Raw genomic sequence first — 18,422 nt, 5'->3', positions numbered from 1 at the left:
TAGTTTAGGACAGTCTGTTGCTTTCTTATTTAATCCGCGAGCTAGCTTGGTACCATACCACGCCCATCCATGGTCAGACAAGTCCTCGCTAATGGGATTTGGAACCCTATTGTCTGGACGGTGGGGATTCACGTCCCTTCATACCAGATTCCACCGCTTTCTTGGTTCGCAGAACTTCGAGACTCAAGGTACATGACCTGAGGCCCAACTCTTACCGGATAATACCTGTTGTCTCAAGGTCATGATCATATTCACCTGATTTTCAAGTTCTCCGCTTGGATTTTTATTCGTATAGGGAGAGCTCGGCAACTTCAGTTTTCAGCGACTCATATAATGTTTGCAGCAAGCTTATAGCATTATTATTCGTGATATACTAAAGCATGTTTCCCTTGACCGGTAGTAAATATATATGTCGGTCGTGAATTGGGAAGAGCTACAAAAGTACCCGAGCCTCTGTGGGTAAACCCAAATTTGTCCAGAAAATCAGAAGCTACTAGTAGTCTATTACCACTAGCCAAGTTACCTTGACATATACGGAATCTCTCATCTTGTGACTTTTGTTGTTGACCCTGTATTGACCGTGGACTGGGGCGTGGAATTGATGGCCTGAGGCAGCAACAACGCGGAACTGAGGCCTGACTCACGGAAATCGTGGTGGCGACAACCAATCTCACTGTCATCCTTCTTCCAATTTGCAACCACCATTGAAGAGCGGCGTTGCAGCGGGAAAAGACCACGAACCGAACTGATAATTGCGATTGCATCCATCGATTAGACATTGAGGCTGATACACTAGGACCGATCACTGTCTAGTGGACGCCCTTTGAATGATCTGGGTAACTGATAGAATCGGATCGAAGCTACGCCAGCCCAGCCAGCCTGTCCAGTCAGTCCCTGGTCGCCGCTTAAGCTTATTTGTTGATTCTTCTAAAAGAATATTACTTTTTGAAAAGAGCGTCGTGGCCTTTTGAGTACTGCATTTGGACTCTTTTTTCTTTTATGAGTATCGCCTCATCTCCTTTTTTCATCTCTGTCAACGGCTGCCTTAGAAATTCGTCCAGCGGGCGATCTGGCGAAGCTTCGGATCGATATTGAGGTTCATGCACCGCTGGAATTAGCCCGGACCACGAACTCTCTTCATACATCTAGATGGCTGGCCCGTTTCGACAATAGGGCCGTATAGTGGTCGCAGCCGATATTCCCTTCGTCTTCACTCAATATGTCAATGTTCAGATCGCCTACAGAGATCCCTTCCTTTGATTCCGACTCCAACGACGGTGACGATGAGGTGATTGCAAACGAAAAGGCCAAACCTCCTGGCCAACCACTTATAGAGGATGACGAGACAGTCGACGACAATGCCGATATAAAGGATCTGCTCAATGCAGATACCGAGAGCCATTCCAACCTTATGACGGCCGCTCTCCTGGAGTTCTATTGTCTCACGCGTGCGGCTGATATTCTCAACAGACAGCATGGCTCTAGTGCTCGGTACACTCGTGACTCCCCAGAGGTGCAGTTCCTGGGAAAGAAGATGTACGCGTACAAATCGAACTTTCTTTCATCCCATGGCGTGCTTCAGGACGGTGTCGATACGGATAAGTGGGGTTCGACACGGCAATACTATCGCGACAACCTTGATGCGCTTGGGCTGTCTGCCCTGGAAGGGCTGAATTTGGGGGACAGCCACGCAAGGCCAGCGCCGATACGAGCAACGAGCGAACTTGTTTTGGCATCGAAGACGAAAACTGTGCAAACGCAATCGACAAAAGAGGTTACGACGAACCTCCGCCTAGAGGGCCGAGACATTGGCCCGTTAGACTTTCGACGACCTGGCGCGCATCATGGTATTGCGCTGGAAGACTTTCGGCTCGACCCGAGACGCATCCCACGTCCCTTATTACCCATGACTGGTACCTCGCCGACAAGCTTTCCATTATTCGACGCCAACCCTACACATTCCACAAGTCGTTTGTCTAGGTATGCGGTGGAGTTTTCTGAGATTCGGATCCTTGGACGAGGGTCATTCGGGGAAGTATATCACGTTAAGAACCATATGGATGGTCAAGACTATGCAGTCAAAAAGATTCCGTTGAGTCAGAAACGACTTGAACAATTGCAGCGCGGGAATGAGAATCAACTCGAGAATATAATGAAAGAGATCCGGACACTGGCTCGTCTAGAGCATGCAAATGTTGTTAGGTATTTTGGGGCGTGGTTGGAACAGACTCACTTTCCGAGGCTTCCATTCGTTGGCCAGAATAGTCTGGAGAAAATTGAGTTTGAGCAGACCAAAGACCAATCCGAGGGACCTGATGCGCCTTCTGTCGATGACAGTTTTGGCATTGTTTTCGAAGCCTCACAAGATGTGTCGCATCAGCCGACCTCTACGGAAGACGAATCGGTCGATTCTCATAGCAACAGAGAAGCTTCGCACTCCTCAGAAAAACCTCTATCACGCAGCCTTGAAGACGATGTTGAGTCAATCCCGCGTAACTTTGATGAGCCCACATACAGTCAGCTATCGACGTTTAGCGGTACCGACGGCGACATTTTTACAGATGGTTTCAGTAATGACCAATCACGGCTTCAGCTACAGCGCAAACATCGACCTGGGGATCTTCCAGCCGTAGTGTTGCATATCCAAATGTCGTTGCATCCAATCCCGCTCAGCTCGTACCTGCGGCCGCAGCAAAGTGTTGACGTTGAAGCTCCACTACGACACCACTGCTATCACCTCTTACCATCACTGAAACTCATTTTGAACATCATCGCCGGCGTCGACTATCTTCACTCAAAGGGCATTGTACACCGAGACCTCAAGCCAGCAAACATCTTCCTCTCCTGCTCAGACGACCGAAACTTCAAAGAGTGCCTACCCTGCAAGGAGAAAGTCGGAACCTGTTCCAAATTCTCTCACCCGCGGATAGGAGATTTCGGCCTTGTCGCAGACATATCACACCTGAACGACAGTGTCCCAGGAGCCCCTGTTGCATCCGACCACCCACAGAAAATAAACCGGGTCGTCGGTACCGAGTTCTACTGCCCCCCTTTCTTCCGCAACAAAACCCTCAACGGAACCCCCTCGCAGGAAGAATTATTCGACTACGCAATTGACGAATCCCTTGACGTCTACGCCCTAGGAGTCATCCTCTTCGAGCTCGTCTACCGCCTCAACACCAAGATGGAGCGGCAACTGGTCCTCACAGAACTAACGAGGGGCCTTCAGCGGCCGACGCCGACGGGGTTCATTCGAGAGCGCCCGGTCTTCCCGTCGGACTTTGATCAGAAGGTTGACCATGGCGAGGCGGTTTTGCCGAGTGGACTCACTGTTGCGGAGGCCCTGAAGACGTGTATACGGGGGATGTTGGAGCTGCAGCCGCAGCTGCGGTGGCGGTGCTGCAATGTTCAGAGGTACCTACAGGGGTTAGCAGATGCGGCGCAGAGCGCGTTTGAGCCATGAGGCCAGCGGCCATCAACAGACTTGCCTGTTGATGCCATCACCAGCGATGAAGGAGGACGAGAGACGAGAGACGAGAGACGATTTGATTTGAGCATTCGAGCAGTTTTATATAACCGTTGGCGAAGACGGGAAGACACAGAGCATTCATCCATCACATACAAGCAACATGTACCTAGGAACCATACTTAGTACTACTCCTAACTAGAAATCTCGGCTCACCTGCACGCATGTGGGTATCTTCAAGCCACCCGCCGATCCCATGTGCAAGCACAGAGAGCCCTACTAGACAACAGATCAAACTAAGTGTAAGCTCCCAACTTGATAAGAGTTTTTTCAAGACTACAATATAACGGTCCTATCCCGAAAGTATCGGGCTGATCCTCCCTTGTCACATTCCTCGACGCCTTAGCAAAGGCGGGCGTTGCAAAATGTCGCACAAGCAAGAATACCCGAGATTTCACAAAAGGGCGAAACAAGCAAGCTACGGCGGCTTCCTCGGCACACGAAGTCCAGTATAAATGGGGATGCGGTGTGCCTCTGTCACCACAATCCTTGAGACGACATGAGACGTCCAGTTATCTCCAAGATTGCTTCATCGCCAAAGCCAATGCAATACGACAAAAATATCTTCGCCAACTTGAGACTTCAGCCGGTGTGGAATCTCTCGACGAGTCTGGCACGTCGGAAAACAAAGAAATGGACACTACTTTCCATTTTTAATCTTCGCGTCCGGACTTGAGTTCGTCGAATACAAGTTTCTCAGACTATGCTGGCAATCCCACCCCGTCTCCGCAAGCATCGGTCTTTTCATACCCACCTTTGGAGTCCAGCTCGTTGAATACTAGTGCTCCAACCACAGCCAAAGCTCCTTCCCAGCCGTATTTGAGCAGCGGTTTCGACCCTTTATTTGCACCACCGGGTTCGTGTTTACCAGGCAGTTCTTCTACAATTCACAGTCTTGAATTATGGGCCGGAAGGTCATGGAGGCATATCGAAAAGTTGAAGGTCTTGTCATTCTGATGGTCTAGCGAGAAAGTACGATATTAAAGACAGAAGGAAAATCTAAACAGAGCTAAACCCAATTAGGAAAGAGGGGCTAGTTGACTTTTAGTGCGGCAAATGGCTCCAATCACTGAACCTTCCCGTCGACCGAGCGGTCTCGGTAGAGTTGCCGTATTAGATCCTCGGCAGGAGGACCCTCCGGCTGACATGAATCCATCACGGAGACATCTATGATATGCCCACACTGTGGTAGGCCATTCTGCCTACAAAATACTTTGGCCAAGCACATCAAGCACAATCATTGCTTGGCACTGAATCCGTCAGCAAAGAAACGACGTCCGAGATCCGCTGGTCGATTCAAATGTCCCCATTGTCTCCTACCATTCTCGCGACCTGACTGCATCGCCATTCATATCAAAAACAAATCATGCAAAGCCCTCCGGAGACCAAGTGGGGGCGAATATTCAGCTCAGCCTACATGAACAATATATCTGCCTATGCATGGCTGGTTATGAAAAATTGTTGATGGTACCCACGACGAATCATCATTGTTTCTTTTATTTCTCTTTTCTTCATTTTATTTTCTATTCTGCTTGTCGTTTTCGTTAGGCTAACATGTTTTCGGAGCAATTCCTTCGGTTTATGTCAAGCAATATATTTAGATAAATTCGGCCGGAGTTCTTGATTTGTGTATCGGCGAAGATATGGCTCTTCATGGTGTCTTATTACCCAAAGCTCTAAAAAGACTTGAAAACGTTTACATCACTAAATTTATCAGGGTCATAGTATAAGTATATCCGTCCTAGTTTAAACATCGAACCTGACGGACGTATTATGAAGCCCCGAAGCCTTCACCAAGTGCCATGATCATCACTTCGATGAGGATATCGCAACGACGGGTGGCATTGAGATCCTCTTCAAGGGAGCAGAATAAGGGCAGGAAAAAGCAGGATATGTACCTAGGAGCCATACTCTTAATCAGAAATCTCAACTCACCTGCAAGCAAGTGGATTTTCAAGCCACCCGCCGATCCCATGTGCAGGCATGGCACATCGCTACTAAGCCCAGATCAAAACTGAGTATCAAAGCCCATGCTCCCAAATTCCTAACCTGAGAAGGATACTTTCAATACTACAATGTAACAGTCCTATCCCGAGATTATCGGGCCGATCCTCCCTTGTCACACAAACGGTTGTCAGCTCTCGAGCCATGCTTGACCCTTGAAAGTTGACTGGTAGTGGCTGGTTCGCAAGTTGGGAACAACGCCCGCGGGCCTCGGCCGCCCCGCATAGCTTCCCCGCATTCTCGCCTGTACGCTCGCATGAGGAGTGATCGGCGCAGTGGTGCACCAGCCTCGGAACAAAATACAATAATATCATCAGCCCACGCATACCCGGACATCATAAATGGCACTAACCCCTTGTCCCTATCTTAAAACTGACAAGCAGGGAGAAAACCAGCCGCGAATCTTACAGAGAAAATCACAAGAGCCGGGACAATGCCCGACCCACGCCTAGCCTCCTTCCCAACAGCCCCCTACTCCGAGCCTCTCCTCCCACAACTGGACATTCCTTCCCCGTACTACAAGCCCCTGCATCACAAACTCCGCGCACACGTCCGATCATACATCTCCACACACATCGAGCCCTACGCTCAAGAATGGGAGGAAGCAGGGCAGGTCCCACGCGAGGTCTACGCGCGGCACTGCGCAGAAGGCTACGCCATCGTCCACCCGCTCACGACGCCCGAAGACCGCGGCAATCTGAGTTTGCCTGGCGGTGTTAGACCTGAGGAGTGGGATACGTGGTGCTCGCTTATTGTCTCGGATGAGTTTAATCGGGTGGGCTTCGTTGGTGTCATTTGGGGGCTGGGTGGTGGGAACGGGATTGGCTGTCCGCCCATTGCGAGGTTTGGGAAGGAGGAGCAGAGGAGACGCTGGTTGCCGCGGGTTGCGAGGGGGGAGGTGAGGTTTTGCTTGGGGATTACGGAGCCGGATGGTGAGTTTCTTTTCTTTTCTTTTCTTTTCTTATTTTTTTCAACCATTGTGGCTGTTTATGAAGTGAGAGGTTAACTGACTGGTTAGCTGGTTCTGACGTCGCGAATATCAAGACAACGGCAAAACGGGAAGGGGATGTTTATATTGTCAACGGGTCGAAGAAGTGGATCACGAATGGAATCTGGGCGGATTATTGCACGGCGGCTGTGAGAACTGGAGGACCGGGAAAGGGGGGGATCAGTCTGCTGGTAATCCCGCTGGCGGCGAAGGGAGTGACGAGGCGCCGTATGCATAATTCTGGGGTCAATGCGAGTGGTACGATACCCTTACTTCCAGTAACTCCATATTATTCGGAGGTGTATTCATGGGCAGTGCAGGCTCGACGTTTTTCGAATTCGATGAGGTGTGCGTCCCCGTGGACAATCTGATCGGGCAAGAGAACCAGGGATTTCCTCTCATCATGTCCAGTATGTCAGCTATAATCCTGGTCGTGGAAGGAGAGCTAACAAACAGACTTCAACCCTGAGCGCTTATCCCTCGCCTGCGCATCTCTTCGTCTCGCCCGCGTATGCGCCGAAGACGCCTTCAACTATGCCATCCAGCGCGAAACGTTCGGCTCCCCGCTGATCCAGAAACAAGCAATCCAGGCGAAGATCTTCAAGTTCGGACTCATGATCGAGCCCGCGTATGCGTTCATGGAGCAGCTCGTGAATATCATAGAAAAAACCAAAGATCGGCCGACCGACGAGGTGCGCATTGGTGGAATGACGGCGTTGCTCAAAGTCATGTCGACTAGAGCGCTGGAGAAGAGTGTGCGTGAGGCTCAGCAGATTCTTGGAGGAGCAGGATATAACAAGGCTGGAAGGGGGGCAAGGATTGAGCAGATCAGCCGTGATGCGAGAGTCCATGTTGTGGGAGGTGGAAGTGAGGAGATTATGATGGGGCTGGCGTTGCAGGAAGAGACAAAGGCACTAAGGACAAGGAGAAAGGCTCTAGAGAGGAAGGCCAGTCTGTGAGGAACACTACTAAAGCTAGATTAGTGTGTCATATCTCGACTTTTCTTTCTCTTTTTACTTTTCTTGAGAATTCCCCACGGGCGACAACATATTAATAATTTGGAGGGCTCTCTGCTTGATAGGCAAGGTCCATCCATGTGAGTTCTTGATTCTTCAAAGGGAGACTGCATGGGAATAAAAGTAAGGGCTAGGTTCCTTTATTCCATCTACCCCCATCTCTCATGCCAGTGTACCTCACTACCTAGGCACCAAATAGCTGCTCAGTCATTGAGCTTCGGCCATCCCATAGCTTACCTGGAACTTTGCTTCTGTTTTGTCAAAGGCGGGAGTTGGAAGCTCAGCTTTCCAGGTCGAAAGACATGACATCCAGCTGGAACTGGCGCGCAATACTTGGTCATGATAGGTCAGCTAACTTTCAGATCAAAAGGTGCTTCAATTACGCCGGTACTTACATTGCTAAAGATGATCAACTTCTTATACTCGAGCTGAACCGAGTACGGGAAATCAGGAATTGTAAAAGGATGGCTAAACTCAAGGTTATCTGCAGGGTGTGGCCATTCACATTCTTACCAGTACTAGTAGTGTCGCATGTTGCTATCGAGGGAAAAATGAGCGCTTCCCCATGCGAGGTTGAATTTCCTCTGCCATTCCCCTCTTCTTCGTTCTTGTCTTTCTCCTCCTCTTCTTCTCCATCATCCCTCATCTTTACAATTTATTTTTGTATTAGAATATCCAGCTATTGCCGATCATGTCTTTCAATGTCAGCATCGACGAGGAACCAGCTATCACCGACCCTCTGGCATTTATGCTCGAGAGCCTTCAAGAGGACTCTGGGACCTCGAAAGCCGCCGCTCACTCTCCTTCTTCTTCTTCTGATTCCCTCCCAGCCGAAGTACCTTCTGAGACCGACGAAGACGCCGACGACATTCCATTCAGCCCTCGCCGCCAACCAACTTCAACCGCTGGTCAATATCCTAGCCCGCAGGAGAGTCAAACAAATGCTACGTATGAAAGTAAGTTTTCACAAATGGCGGTTTCAAGACACTCAATAACCAGGGCTTTCCTCCAGATACTCCAATTGGTGTAACCACCGACGATCTGCCCACAATCCCTGCCGGAAAGCGCCATTCTACTCTGCATACGAGGAAACTCTGCATACGAGGAAATCCCTGCGCGTCGGAAATTGGACTGGCAGACCGACGGAAATGGCCAACCTATCCGAAAGCCTCTCCATACAATTTCACTACGCGCTGGGTTTATCCAGACGCGCGGGTCCATGGCGAAGACTCCATGCCTTCGGTGCTCGCAGGGGAAAGGGATCTGGAAAACTTGCATCGTGGAGGACGAAAGTTTAGCCAAAGAGTCTGATTACACTCGTGGAGTCTGTGGTAACTGTCGGTTTGCTCGGAAGTGGGACTGTTGCCACCGTGAGTCTGAATTTATCCATCATCAGCTAGTAATAATCCATTGAAGGGAAATCGCCAACATCGACCTCACCGGCAACGTCTCGAGAGTTTCGCCCACCGAAAACAGCTAGCGGATCTATGACTACACGAAGAAAATCCCTTGCAGCTTCACTCTTTACTTCAAATAGCTCGCGTCCGCAAAAGTGCCCAGCAGAATCGATGCACCAAGGTGATGAGGAACCTTCCAATGTTGCCGCGGCTCGACAGGTAGCATCTGGAGCGCCTTGCAAACTCGATGGAAGGGTTGTCAAGTTTCCCTTGGCTCCTGATGTAATCAACAATCTCCCTCTGCTGAGAGAGGCATCAGAAGACTTGAATAGACACCTCGCGACTGTTAACAAAAGAATTAATCAGCTTGAAGAGAAGAAAGGCGAGCAGGAGATGAACCCTTGGGACCTCGTTTTAAGAGCGACTGAACCTTGCCAAGGATTCCTATCCCCAGTCTTTCTCATTCTATCCAACTGCTCTTCTGTTGTCCGAGCTAACAGCATTTCTTTGTTATGTTGAGCCACATTGTGCCTATGGAAGCGCATTCCGCAAGCTGTGAGGAAACCTCGGCCTTCGTAAAGCTGGTTGGTTTCAAGAAGAGCGCATTGACCGATAAGATATTTTGCCTGTTTACGCGCAACGTAAACCACGTGCATTGACCATTCTTGTTCCTGAGATTACTGTTAGGGCTCACCGGCTTTCCGGTCTCCAGTCCGGTCCCCAGTTTCGTGTCCGAAGATGTGGATTGCTAGATTTCGTACTCGCAATAAGCAAACCTAGAAAGGCATAATCCGCCAAGTCTGGCAGTCTAGGTCTCCATATCTCACAAGTTTACAAATGAAATGTGGAGGCTTGCGTACAGCCACAGTTTTACTTCACCTCTGATTAGATTCTATAAGGGCCGAGCATTCTGTGTTGTTCTTATACCACGCCTATCCTACCTTCATTAAATCCTATCTACAATGGCATCCCCCTTCGCCACCGCCCTCCCGGTAAAGGCATCAGGTCATCAGACCCGTGCCCGATAGATACTATCTAAGCGAGCTTGCATCTGAACGGCCTCACTGCCCCCAGCTAGATTCTTCCTTCATGGACTTGTATTCAATATCAATATCCCACAATCTTCCACTAGCCATCGCCTGAACAAGTAAACAGCCACCGGTCCCTTGTCATACAAGCCTACCCAATCCTATCTTTAGAAGCCTGGCACGTGCGTGGCCGTGTCGTAAGTAGGCTCTATGGTATGCAAATTCAGTTGTGGCTGCTATATACACAAAAAGCAGTAAGCCCCTTGATCCGTAAGATTTGTTCTCTGTAGGGCTTGCTTTATTACCCAAGGAACCTAGGCTTTTTGTTCACCCTCCAAGTTTGAGAAACGGATGGCCCATCAGCTCGCGAGCTGTCTTCCTCTCCTCCGGGAGCCACGTAAGCATTTGTCGAGCAAAAGACAAGAATGTCTCATGATCTTTCTCTTCCAAGAACGGGGTCGTGTCTTCCAAGGTTCGGCATGGGATTTGATTACTACATAGGAATTCATCTTGAACGAAGTCAGAATTCCAGAATATTGACGGGTGATATAGTTGTCTGCTGACCTTCTGCCTTAAAGAACGGGCTGCTAAAGGAACTTTTGAGCATTATTACAAAGCTTTTCAATGTCGTTGGTAGCAGGCCGAGGCCAGTCGTACTTCGATATGGCTTTGGATTCGGCGAGCAGTGCCCTCGGAGGAGGTCCGAGCAGCGCAATCATTTCCGCGAGGTGACTTTGCATCGTAATGGCCATTTGTGTCGTGTACTCTTGGGAACAACTCCTTGCTCCCAAGAATATTCCACAGCTGATTGAGAGGGACTGTTAGTATCAAGCACAAAATAACGATTGTAAGCAGATGAAAGTGAAACAAAAGTGCAGAGAGCCGTGACAAAGACCTTACCAGCACACCAAGATTTCAAATATCTGCCCTTGAAATCCCACCGCAGCCGAGAATTACTTCTGGGGCACGGTAATGGTCTGGTTGAATATGATAGACTCCAAGTTGCTCGCCTACTGTTGCGGTTCCAGTACAAGGCTTGTCGAGTCTTGTTCCGAGCCCGAAGTCTACAATCATGGGACTCATGTTCTTGATTTCTCTTCCGTCAGGAGTACCAAAGTCATTATGGCCGCAGTAGATAGCCCGACCAATCTTGCCGTCAACCTTGTAATGCATCGGCTGTTGTTTTTTAATGGACTCGGTAAAAATGTTGTCGTTTTCGAAGCTCATGACGACATTCCCGAGCTTTAGATCTGATACGTATGTTAGATCTCTCCATTCGTGGATAGGCACAAAAGAAGGCGACAAATACTTACCCGTGTGGACCACTTTGCACTCTGAGTGAAGATAATCAAGACCAACAAGGAGGAAGTAGATATAAGCCTTCGCAATGGACAAAGGCAACCGGTCATTAACGAACCGCCTCTGGGAAATCCAGAGGGGCTCTCTCATTGGCTCATAAACAAGGCACACATGTTTTCCTTCCGGACCAGTTACTTCGAAGCCATCTAGGCATGTTCGTAGAATGACACGGCCACGAGGCTCTGGGTTCTGCTGCGTCATGTGTTTTTAAATTTCCTTCTCATGCTGAGCATCGTTGAGATTATTACTGTTGATGATCTTCAGGGCAACTGTTCTTTCAGATTGCCATTTGAGTCTCAATTGTAAGGGCCAAGGTCAGCGTTTCGGTAAACAGGTCACGGTTGTCGCTTAATACCTTGAAATATGTCGGGCAAGCCGCACGGTCGAATGTGACCCAACCGATTTTGGCAAGTAGTTGAAAGCTTTTAACCAGTATTCCCCCGGGATTTGCTGGGTAGAAGCTTGCAGAGTGGTAGCCCGGACATGTTTCCTCGTCAACAGGCTCCTGCTGAGGGATTGGGGGCCCTAAGTTAGGTGGTAACTGCCACGGCGACTTCTTTTGCGAGCGAAAACAGAGTACGTTGCGAACTGGAGCTCAGGGCCAGCCGCTGAAGATGGGACATTGGGTCATTCAAGATCTATTTAAATGCTTAAGAATAGTGAATTAGCAAGGAGTTGAGCGTAAAGGTCCAAAATAGCAGGGGGCTGGTTTAACATTGCTTAGCCTATCAAAGGTCCCGCATCTCAGGTATATGTGCCTACCAGCCAGCGTGTCAGTAAGTTGGAGGGAGAAAGACATTTTATGGGCAATGAAGGGGGTTCATTTCGAATCCCAGGGGACGTAGAGGCGAAAGTAAAAGCAGGTTGTACAAGATGGTGTTCGGCGTCCGGCCCCGGAGTGTGAGAAGCTTCTGACAAAACAAGCTGGCTGGCATGATGAACTTATATCATGGCGCCCATGGTTCAAAAGCTGTTACACCTGTTTCTCGGGTTTGCTTGGCCTGGTGAGATTATGGGAGCTAGATGATCTTGCTTCCTGCAGTTTCATCTAGCCCTAACCCACGCAGCCTACTATAGGACGATGCGAGTTCACAGCGTCCCACATCCCATATCAGCTCAAAGAGCGTAACCAGTTCGGTATTGTGATCAATAGAGCATCGGAGAAAGGCGATAAGACTGCTGCAGCCTACCACGACACCCCCATTGGCACAGCTCATACAATGTGTGCCCGTGGCCAACGTCCGCGACAATGCACTGGTGTATAGAAGAATCCTTGAGGCTCTAGAGCAGAAAACTGTTCCTTGCCATAGGTGGACATCTCTTTAGTCAGGATATACTTGGCCCTGTGTTGCAGACGCATCAGAGCTGGATGGCCGACTCCATGACCATGTCCTGCGGCAGTTCCTTCCGTTTGAAAGTATGGGGAGTACAACTTTAGTAGCCTATGAGCTCGTCTGAATAGAGAGGTTTGATGACTTACCTAGCCAGGGGTAGCCACCCTACAGCCACAAGGTCGTGCCTTCCGACTTGAGTGTCAACCTCCTGCATTGCACCTTCCTATCTCTCAATCTCTTGATAGGAAGGTGCGCCGCTGTTGACGTCCGGTCGTACCTTCCATATCTTGTGCGTGCAGCCCCCTGTAAGGAAGGAACGACCGAGGCTTTGCCGATTTGTACCTGCTTTTTTGAAAGACCTTCATCAGGAAGGTACGCTCGGGTCGAGTCGCACCTTCCAATCTAAGGTATGATTGCTCTTCCGGTCGAGAGAAATCAAACGATCCGTGGCTCTGAACAGTGAGAAACAGGAATATTGATGAGCTTGAGGGTTGCAGTGGCGGTGGGTGGTATGGCTGATACATCAAGATATCCTGTAGACTTTATTCAGTCTCATTCTCTTTATGTCAAATTGGGCGACACTCGCGAGTGGTACCTGTCGAATTGTGTGTGGCGTAACTCTGAATGGGGTTCCGTGTGTATAGTAGCCGAGGCGCTGAGTTTGGAATCCAGCCTCTGGGTTTAGTGGCATCTTCGAATGAGCTGGAATGGCGGTAGTTACTATAATCCTTGGAAAGGGCTATCGCTTCAAGAAGAGTGCGTTGTGTTTTGATAAGGACGCACTGTGGGTTGCAAAGAACAATAGGCGTTCTCAATGAAGGGATTGGAATTGTCGAGGCCGGCTGAGTTGAAACTTGAAGTGGTATTCCACATGAAGTACATTAAGACAAACCTCTTTCAGGCATTGATTGCTAGTGGTTAATGATTGTCTATTGATGCACGTTCTCCTATTGACATGATTGTCTGGCCTTGGGAAACAATGGGCCCCAAGGGGGAAATGTGTGGACACTGACCAGGTTAGGCGCGTTTGCACACGAGTGAATAGAAGACTAGTAGGCAGTATTGAGATGGACAGACTGGTAACAATTCCAGCGCTCATAAAGCAGTCCCATGCAATCGGTGTCGAGATTCCAACATCATCCACGCTGCTCAAACCAACTTCTACGCACTCTTTACAAGAGCTCAGTCCTCCAGTCTCAAGAGAGCATCTCAAGATGTCGTACAGTACTATACTGCTGAACGGCAATACATCTGGTTTCCGAACCTTTCCACCAACTGCGCCGAAATCCGTTAAGCGGCCTCTGGAGGACAGTGACGAGGAGCCTTACTACTTCACTCGAGGCTCGGTCAATGGCTACGTACGAAAGACCTGGGAGTTGGCGAGTCCGTCTTCCGAAAGCTGTAAGTAAACGGCTTGGCTTGCATTGTCTAGAATAGACTAACTCTGACGCAGTTGCCGGTGTTAGCGGTGACCTTCCGGACGCTCCATTCGAAGCCACACAGCCTGTGCTGAACTACTACAAGCGTCTCCCTGTGCTTAGGAAACTAGACTGGCGTGAAGACGATAATGGACAGCCGATACGTCGAGAGCTTGCCAATACACGCACACTGATCGCAGGATACGTTCAGACTCGGGGTCAGCTCGCCGAGACTCCCTGCACTTTTTGCACACAGGGAAAGGGAATCTGGCAGGAATGTGTCATCGGGTCAGATACGCAGGATGAAAGGCCTATGACCAAGGCGTGTGCAAACTGTCGTTTCAGTGGGCGTTCGGCCTGCAATCTTCGTGAGTACTGTCCGTTGCTTCTGTCCGGCGTGATAGCTGACAGAGATAATGGCGATAGGTTCCGGTTCAAGCTCCTCTCAGAGCCCCGCTCCACGAATTGTTGAATTGGAAGACGGTGATGATACGTCTCTCGGTACCAAACGCACGAAATTCAAAGCCGAAGGGTCAAGAACCCCCTCTCGCCATGACGGCAAAGTTATCCCATTCCCTCTCGATCCAGGGACTATTGGTAACCTTCCACTGCTCAAACAGGCCGCTGAAGATCTAGCGGCGCACCTTGCAGTCGTGAAGGCAAGAATTAACCAGCTTGACGAGGAAAAGAGAAAGAAGAAGACCGCTAGGAATCCTTGGGATCTTGTGTCCACTGATGGAGCACAGTAGGCAGCATGCAGCCATTATTTGTTTCACTTAGAATTCTGCACATTGATGTTCTTAGTGAGATTGGGCCGGTTTCCCGTCATGTCCTAAACCTCGTTTATGTTGCATGCGACTCTCTTGGAACTGCTGTGTTGACGGGCATCATGTGACTGACGTCATGTGGGGTATTTCAGGCCTAGAATTTTAGGCATTAGGAGCAATAGAGGATAGCTCCAAATAACAACCACCGCGTCACAAAACAGTTCTCCTGCTACCTTGTCAAGCAGGCGACATGACGATGCTTGATAGCACAGGCTAGCTCTAGAAAGCCTATTGCTGGAATCAAGATTCAGCTTTGATATTCCACCATGGAGAGCTTCGACGACGTATCCCGACTAGCGGACGCCGCGGAGGAGAGAAGCACAGCGTCTGTTGGGCGCTCCTCAAGGACTGCCTCACTCGGCGACACCGGGTCGCTACAGTCAGCCCCAGAACCGATTAACGCGCTACCCGGAACGTCGTTCGCCTCTTCGTCGAGCAACAAAACCACCGAGGACCAGGCCGACACGACCCCCGGCGGCCACCACGACGAGGAGGGCCCATTACGATCGCCATTCTCCCCGATTACCTATAACCCTCTGGCCGCCCCTCCCTCAGTTAGTGAAGACTTTAGCGAAGAAGATGAGGAGCCACAGATTGCAACATCGTTCGAGCGGGAGCCTCAACCGACCTCCACACGGAAGCAGCGGCAGGTGTATCTGGATACTGGAGGTGAAGATGGAATAAACCGCATGCACAAGTTCTCGCTATATGAGACGGCTACTTGGTTCTACATGGTTGGAATGGATTTGTCAGATACAAGATTCCGAATTCTGAAGATCGACCGGACCTCCGAAACCGATGATTTGAACATTATAGAGGATGATATCGTGTACACAAAGAGGGAGATGAGCCAGTTGCTGGATGCTATCGATGATGGAAATAAGAGTTCTGGTGGTTTGAAGCTCAAATGCAGTGCGTGGGCGCTACTTGGGTTTATCCGGTTCACTGGAGCATTCTACATGCTTCTCGTGACGAAACGCAGCCAGGTAGCTATGCTTGGGGGTCATTACGTCTACAAGATCGACGGAACAGAACTTATATCGCTCACAACACCTTCAAGTTCGTCTCGATTCAAGCCTGAGAAGAATCCCGAGGAAGCACGGTATATAGCGATTCTAAACAACCTCGACCTCACGCGCGCTTTCTACTTTAGCTACTCCTACGACGTCACGCATACACTGCAGCACAACATCAACCGAGACCGCAAGCTTCATCAGGACGGTCTTCCAAGGGAGCTCTTACAAGACTACAACACTATGTTTATATGGAACCATCATCTTCTCGCCCCCGCCATTATGACTCTCCGAAACCCATATCAATGGTGTTTGCCCATCATCCATGGGTACGTGAATCAAGCTAAGATGGCTGTGTACGATCGCTTTGTTTATATAACGATAATCGCCCGACGATCTCGCTTCTTCGCCGGCGCGCGCTTCCTCAAGCGAGGCGCGAATGATCTGGGTTACGTCGCGAATGATGTCGAAACTGAACAAATTGTTGCTGAAATGACCACGACCTCGTTCCATTCCGCTGGTCCGGATCTTTACTCTAACCCCTTGTACACCTCTTATGTACAACACCGCGGAAGCATCCCGCTTTATTGGACACAGGAAAACTCTGGAGTCAGTCCCAAGCCGGATATCGAACTTAACTTGGTCGATCCGTTCTACTCTGCTGCCGCACTACACTTCGATAACTTGTTTGAGAGATATGGCGCGCCAATCTATATCCTGAACCTCATCAAATCAAGGGAACGGACTCCGCGAGAGTCGAAGCTCCTCAAAGAATACACAAATGCGATCCAGTATCTCAATCAGTTCTTGCCCGAAGACAAGAAACTCATATACAAGCCATGGGACATGAGTAGGGCAGCGAAGAGTCGAGATCAAGATGTGATTGGAATCTTGGAAGATATCGCAGGCGAAATCATTCCCAAAACTGGGTTCTTCAAGAATGCTCACGATGTGGAGTCTGGATTACGGGTGCAGAATGGAATTGCGAGAACTAACTGCATTGATTGTCTCGACCGTACGAATGCTGCGCAGTTTGTGATTGGAAAGCGGGCACTGGGCTACCAGCTCCATGCGTTGGGCATTATCGAGGGAACAACAGTAGAGTATGACACTGATATCATCAACATGTTCACAGAAATGTGGCATGACCATGGTGACAACATTGCGATCCAATATGGCGGCTCTCATCTTGTCAATACTATGGCAACCTACCGCAAGATCAACCAGTGGAGCAGTCACTCACGCGATATGGTGGAAAGCTTCAAAAGATACTACAACAACTCATTCCTGGATGCACAACGCCAAGAAGCCTACAACCTGTTCCTAGGTAACTACATCTTCTCCCAGGGCCAACCGATGCTCTGGGATCTCTCCACCGACTACTACCTCCACCACGCCGACCCTCGATTCTGGGCTAACAAGATCAAACCCAACTACATTCAATGGTACACGCCAGAAAACCTGAAGGATAGAGAACTCCCTGTCCCTCCCACAGCCCCCAAAGAATCCCTCTCCCGCTACGACGACTACTGGTTCGAGTACTACCGCCCACTAGCCGTCTCAACTCTGAAAAACATGTTCCCCTACAAAATGAACAGCACCATGCATTATCGGCCACTCCACCAGGGCAATCTCGACCTTAGCCCCTTTGTTCCCCGTATCTCCGCCACTCATGAGCCCATCCCCCGCGACCAACGCCCGCAACGCAGCGTCAAGATTAAAGAGCCAGACCCCGCCCGTCCAACCGCAACCCCGGAACCGCACCAGCCATATACATTTGAGAAGAGACCGGGGATCATGAAGCCAACCACACTACTCTCCCTGGGTAGCACCCTCCGCTCCACAAACTCCAGCCACCCATCCATGGACTCCTCAACCACTGCATTGACGCCAAATAAAGCACAGATCGCCCAGCTCACTCTTGGCCACCTCGTTTCCGACTCGCTCAACCCCTCCGTCACAGCAGCGGAAGCGGAGGAGTACGAGCGCTACATCAACCATCCGCTTAAGGTCCCTCTCGTCGTCACGTCCGACGACGAGCTCGCGGCAGCGGCCTCGATTCGCGAAAATGAAAGTAACCACGACCTTCTCGAGTACGTGAACAAGTGCAATGTCGAGGAGTATACGCTCGGTGCGAACGCGGAGGAGAATATGGCGGATTATGCGGAGTTTCTGAATGTTTCTGAGGAGGGGCTCACGGTTGTCGCGGAGGATTATGAGAAGAAGAGGTATAAGCGGTATCGGCAGTGGTTGAGAGGGAAGAGTCTATTCAAGCAGAGGGTTGATATGTAGAGTTATTGATTGCATCTGGGTTATTGCTTGTGTATATGATGAGGTTACGATATGATGATTACTGCGTGATTACTAGATAGATACCCATTCTTTGTCTGTCGCTTCAGCTTGAGCTACTTCATGCTTTTCTAGACGCCATAAAGACTGTGCAGGCCAGTAACGAATGTGCAGTCTACACCCTCCTAGTCAGGTATTGCCCCCGGTTTAGGTCTCGTGTGCC

The 18,422-nt window shown here is 49.8% G+C and overlaps 7 protein-coding genes across 7 annotated transcripts; 5 read left to right on the top strand and 2 right to left on the bottom strand.

The window, feature by feature from the left end:
* Positions 1-216: 216 nt before the first annotated feature.
* BJX68DRAFT_229738 (uncharacterized protein) lies at positions 217-697 on the bottom strand. The gene has a single exon (XM_071039089.1). It carries the CDS (start codon positions 678-680, stop codon positions 360-362), a length of 321 nt encoding a protein of 106 aa, XP_070902787.1. The 5' UTR covers positions 681-697; the 3' UTR covers positions 217-359.
* Positions 698-3,774, top strand: BJX68DRAFT_229736 (putative protein kinase). The gene has a single exon (XM_071039088.1). It carries the CDS (start codon positions 1,220-1,222, stop codon positions 3,461-3,463), a length of 2,244 nt encoding a protein of 747 aa, XP_070902786.1. The 5' UTR covers positions 698-1,219; the 3' UTR covers positions 3,464-3,774.
* A 2,101-nt stretch (positions 3,775-5,875) lies between these two features.
* BJX68DRAFT_279245 (acyl-CoA dehydrogenase family protein) lies at positions 5,876-7,477 on the top strand (the record flags this gene model as incomplete). Its single annotated transcript, XM_071048695.1, has 4 exons — positions 5,876-6,462; positions 6,549-6,776; positions 6,839-6,928; positions 6,975-7,477. Exons 1-4 carry the CDS (start codon positions 5,964-5,966, stop codon positions 7,475-7,477), a joined length of 1,320 nt encoding a protein of 439 aa, XP_070902785.1. The 5' UTR covers positions 5,876-5,963.
* A 748-nt stretch (positions 7,478-8,225) lies between these two features.
* Positions 8,226-8,845, top strand: BJX68DRAFT_263450 (uncharacterized protein; the record flags this gene model as incomplete). Its single annotated transcript, XM_071044694.1, has 2 exons — positions 8,226-8,490; positions 8,547-8,845. The coding sequence occupies 2 exons, from the start codon at positions 8,226-8,228 to the stop codon at positions 8,843-8,845; spliced, it is 564 nt and encodes a 187-aa protein (XP_070902784.1).
* A 1,240-nt stretch (positions 8,846-10,085) lies between these two features.
* On the bottom strand, positions 10,086-12,117 carry BJX68DRAFT_279242 (putative serine/threonine-protein kinase; the record flags this gene model as incomplete). The annotated part of the gene is made up of 7 exons (XM_071048694.1): positions 10,086-10,515; positions 10,557-10,649; positions 10,693-10,777; positions 10,901-11,209; positions 11,273-11,510; positions 11,713-11,874; positions 12,034-12,117. 7 exons carry the CDS (start codon positions 12,115-12,117, stop codon positions 10,287-10,289), a joined length of 1,200 nt encoding a protein of 399 aa, XP_070902783.1. The 3' UTR covers positions 10,086-10,286.
* A 1,749-nt stretch (positions 12,118-13,866) lies between these two features.
* On the top strand, positions 13,867-14,819 carry BJX68DRAFT_263448 (DUF3716 domain-containing protein; the record flags this gene model as incomplete). The annotated part of the gene is made up of 3 exons (XM_071044693.1): positions 13,867-14,053; positions 14,106-14,438; positions 14,497-14,819. The coding sequence occupies 3 exons, from the start codon at positions 13,867-13,869 to the stop codon at positions 14,817-14,819; spliced, it is 843 nt and encodes a 280-aa protein (XP_070902782.1).
* Positions 14,820-15,052: 233 nt separating this feature from the next.
* On the top strand, positions 15,053-18,392 carry BJX68DRAFT_229731 (phosphatidylinositol-3,5-bisphosphate 5-phosphatase). Its single transcript, XM_071039087.1, has one exon. It carries the CDS (start codon positions 15,164-15,166, stop codon positions 18,200-18,202), a length of 3,039 nt encoding a protein of 1,012 aa, XP_070902781.1. The 5' UTR covers positions 15,053-15,163; the 3' UTR covers positions 18,203-18,392.
* The last annotated feature ends 30 nt before the right edge of the window (positions 18,393-18,422 follow it).

The sequence above is a fragment of the Aspergillus pseudodeflectus genome (genome assembly GCF_044049435.1).
Source record: "Aspergillus pseudodeflectus strain CBS 756.74 chromosome Unknown BJX68scaffold_7, whole genome shotgun sequence".
NCBI lineage: Eukaryota > Fungi > Ascomycota > Eurotiomycetes > Eurotiales > Aspergillaceae > Aspergillus > Aspergillus pseudodeflectus.
The sequence above is the reverse complement of the archived record's forward strand: the minus strand, read 5'-3'. Positions and strand labels throughout refer to the sequence as shown.

Coding starts and splice junctions, on each gene's coding strand:
- BJX68DRAFT_229738 (XM_071039089.1), bottom strand. CDS start 680: ATGACAGTGAGATTGGTTGTCGCCACCACGATTTCCGTGAGTCAGGCC.
- BJX68DRAFT_229736 (XM_071039088.1), top strand. CDS start 1,220: ATGTCAATGTTCAGATCGCCTACAGAGATCCCTTCCTTTGATTCCGAC.
- BJX68DRAFT_229731 (XM_071039087.1), top strand. CDS start 15,164: ATGGAGAGCTTCGACGACGTATCCCGACTAGCGGACGCCGCGGAGGAG.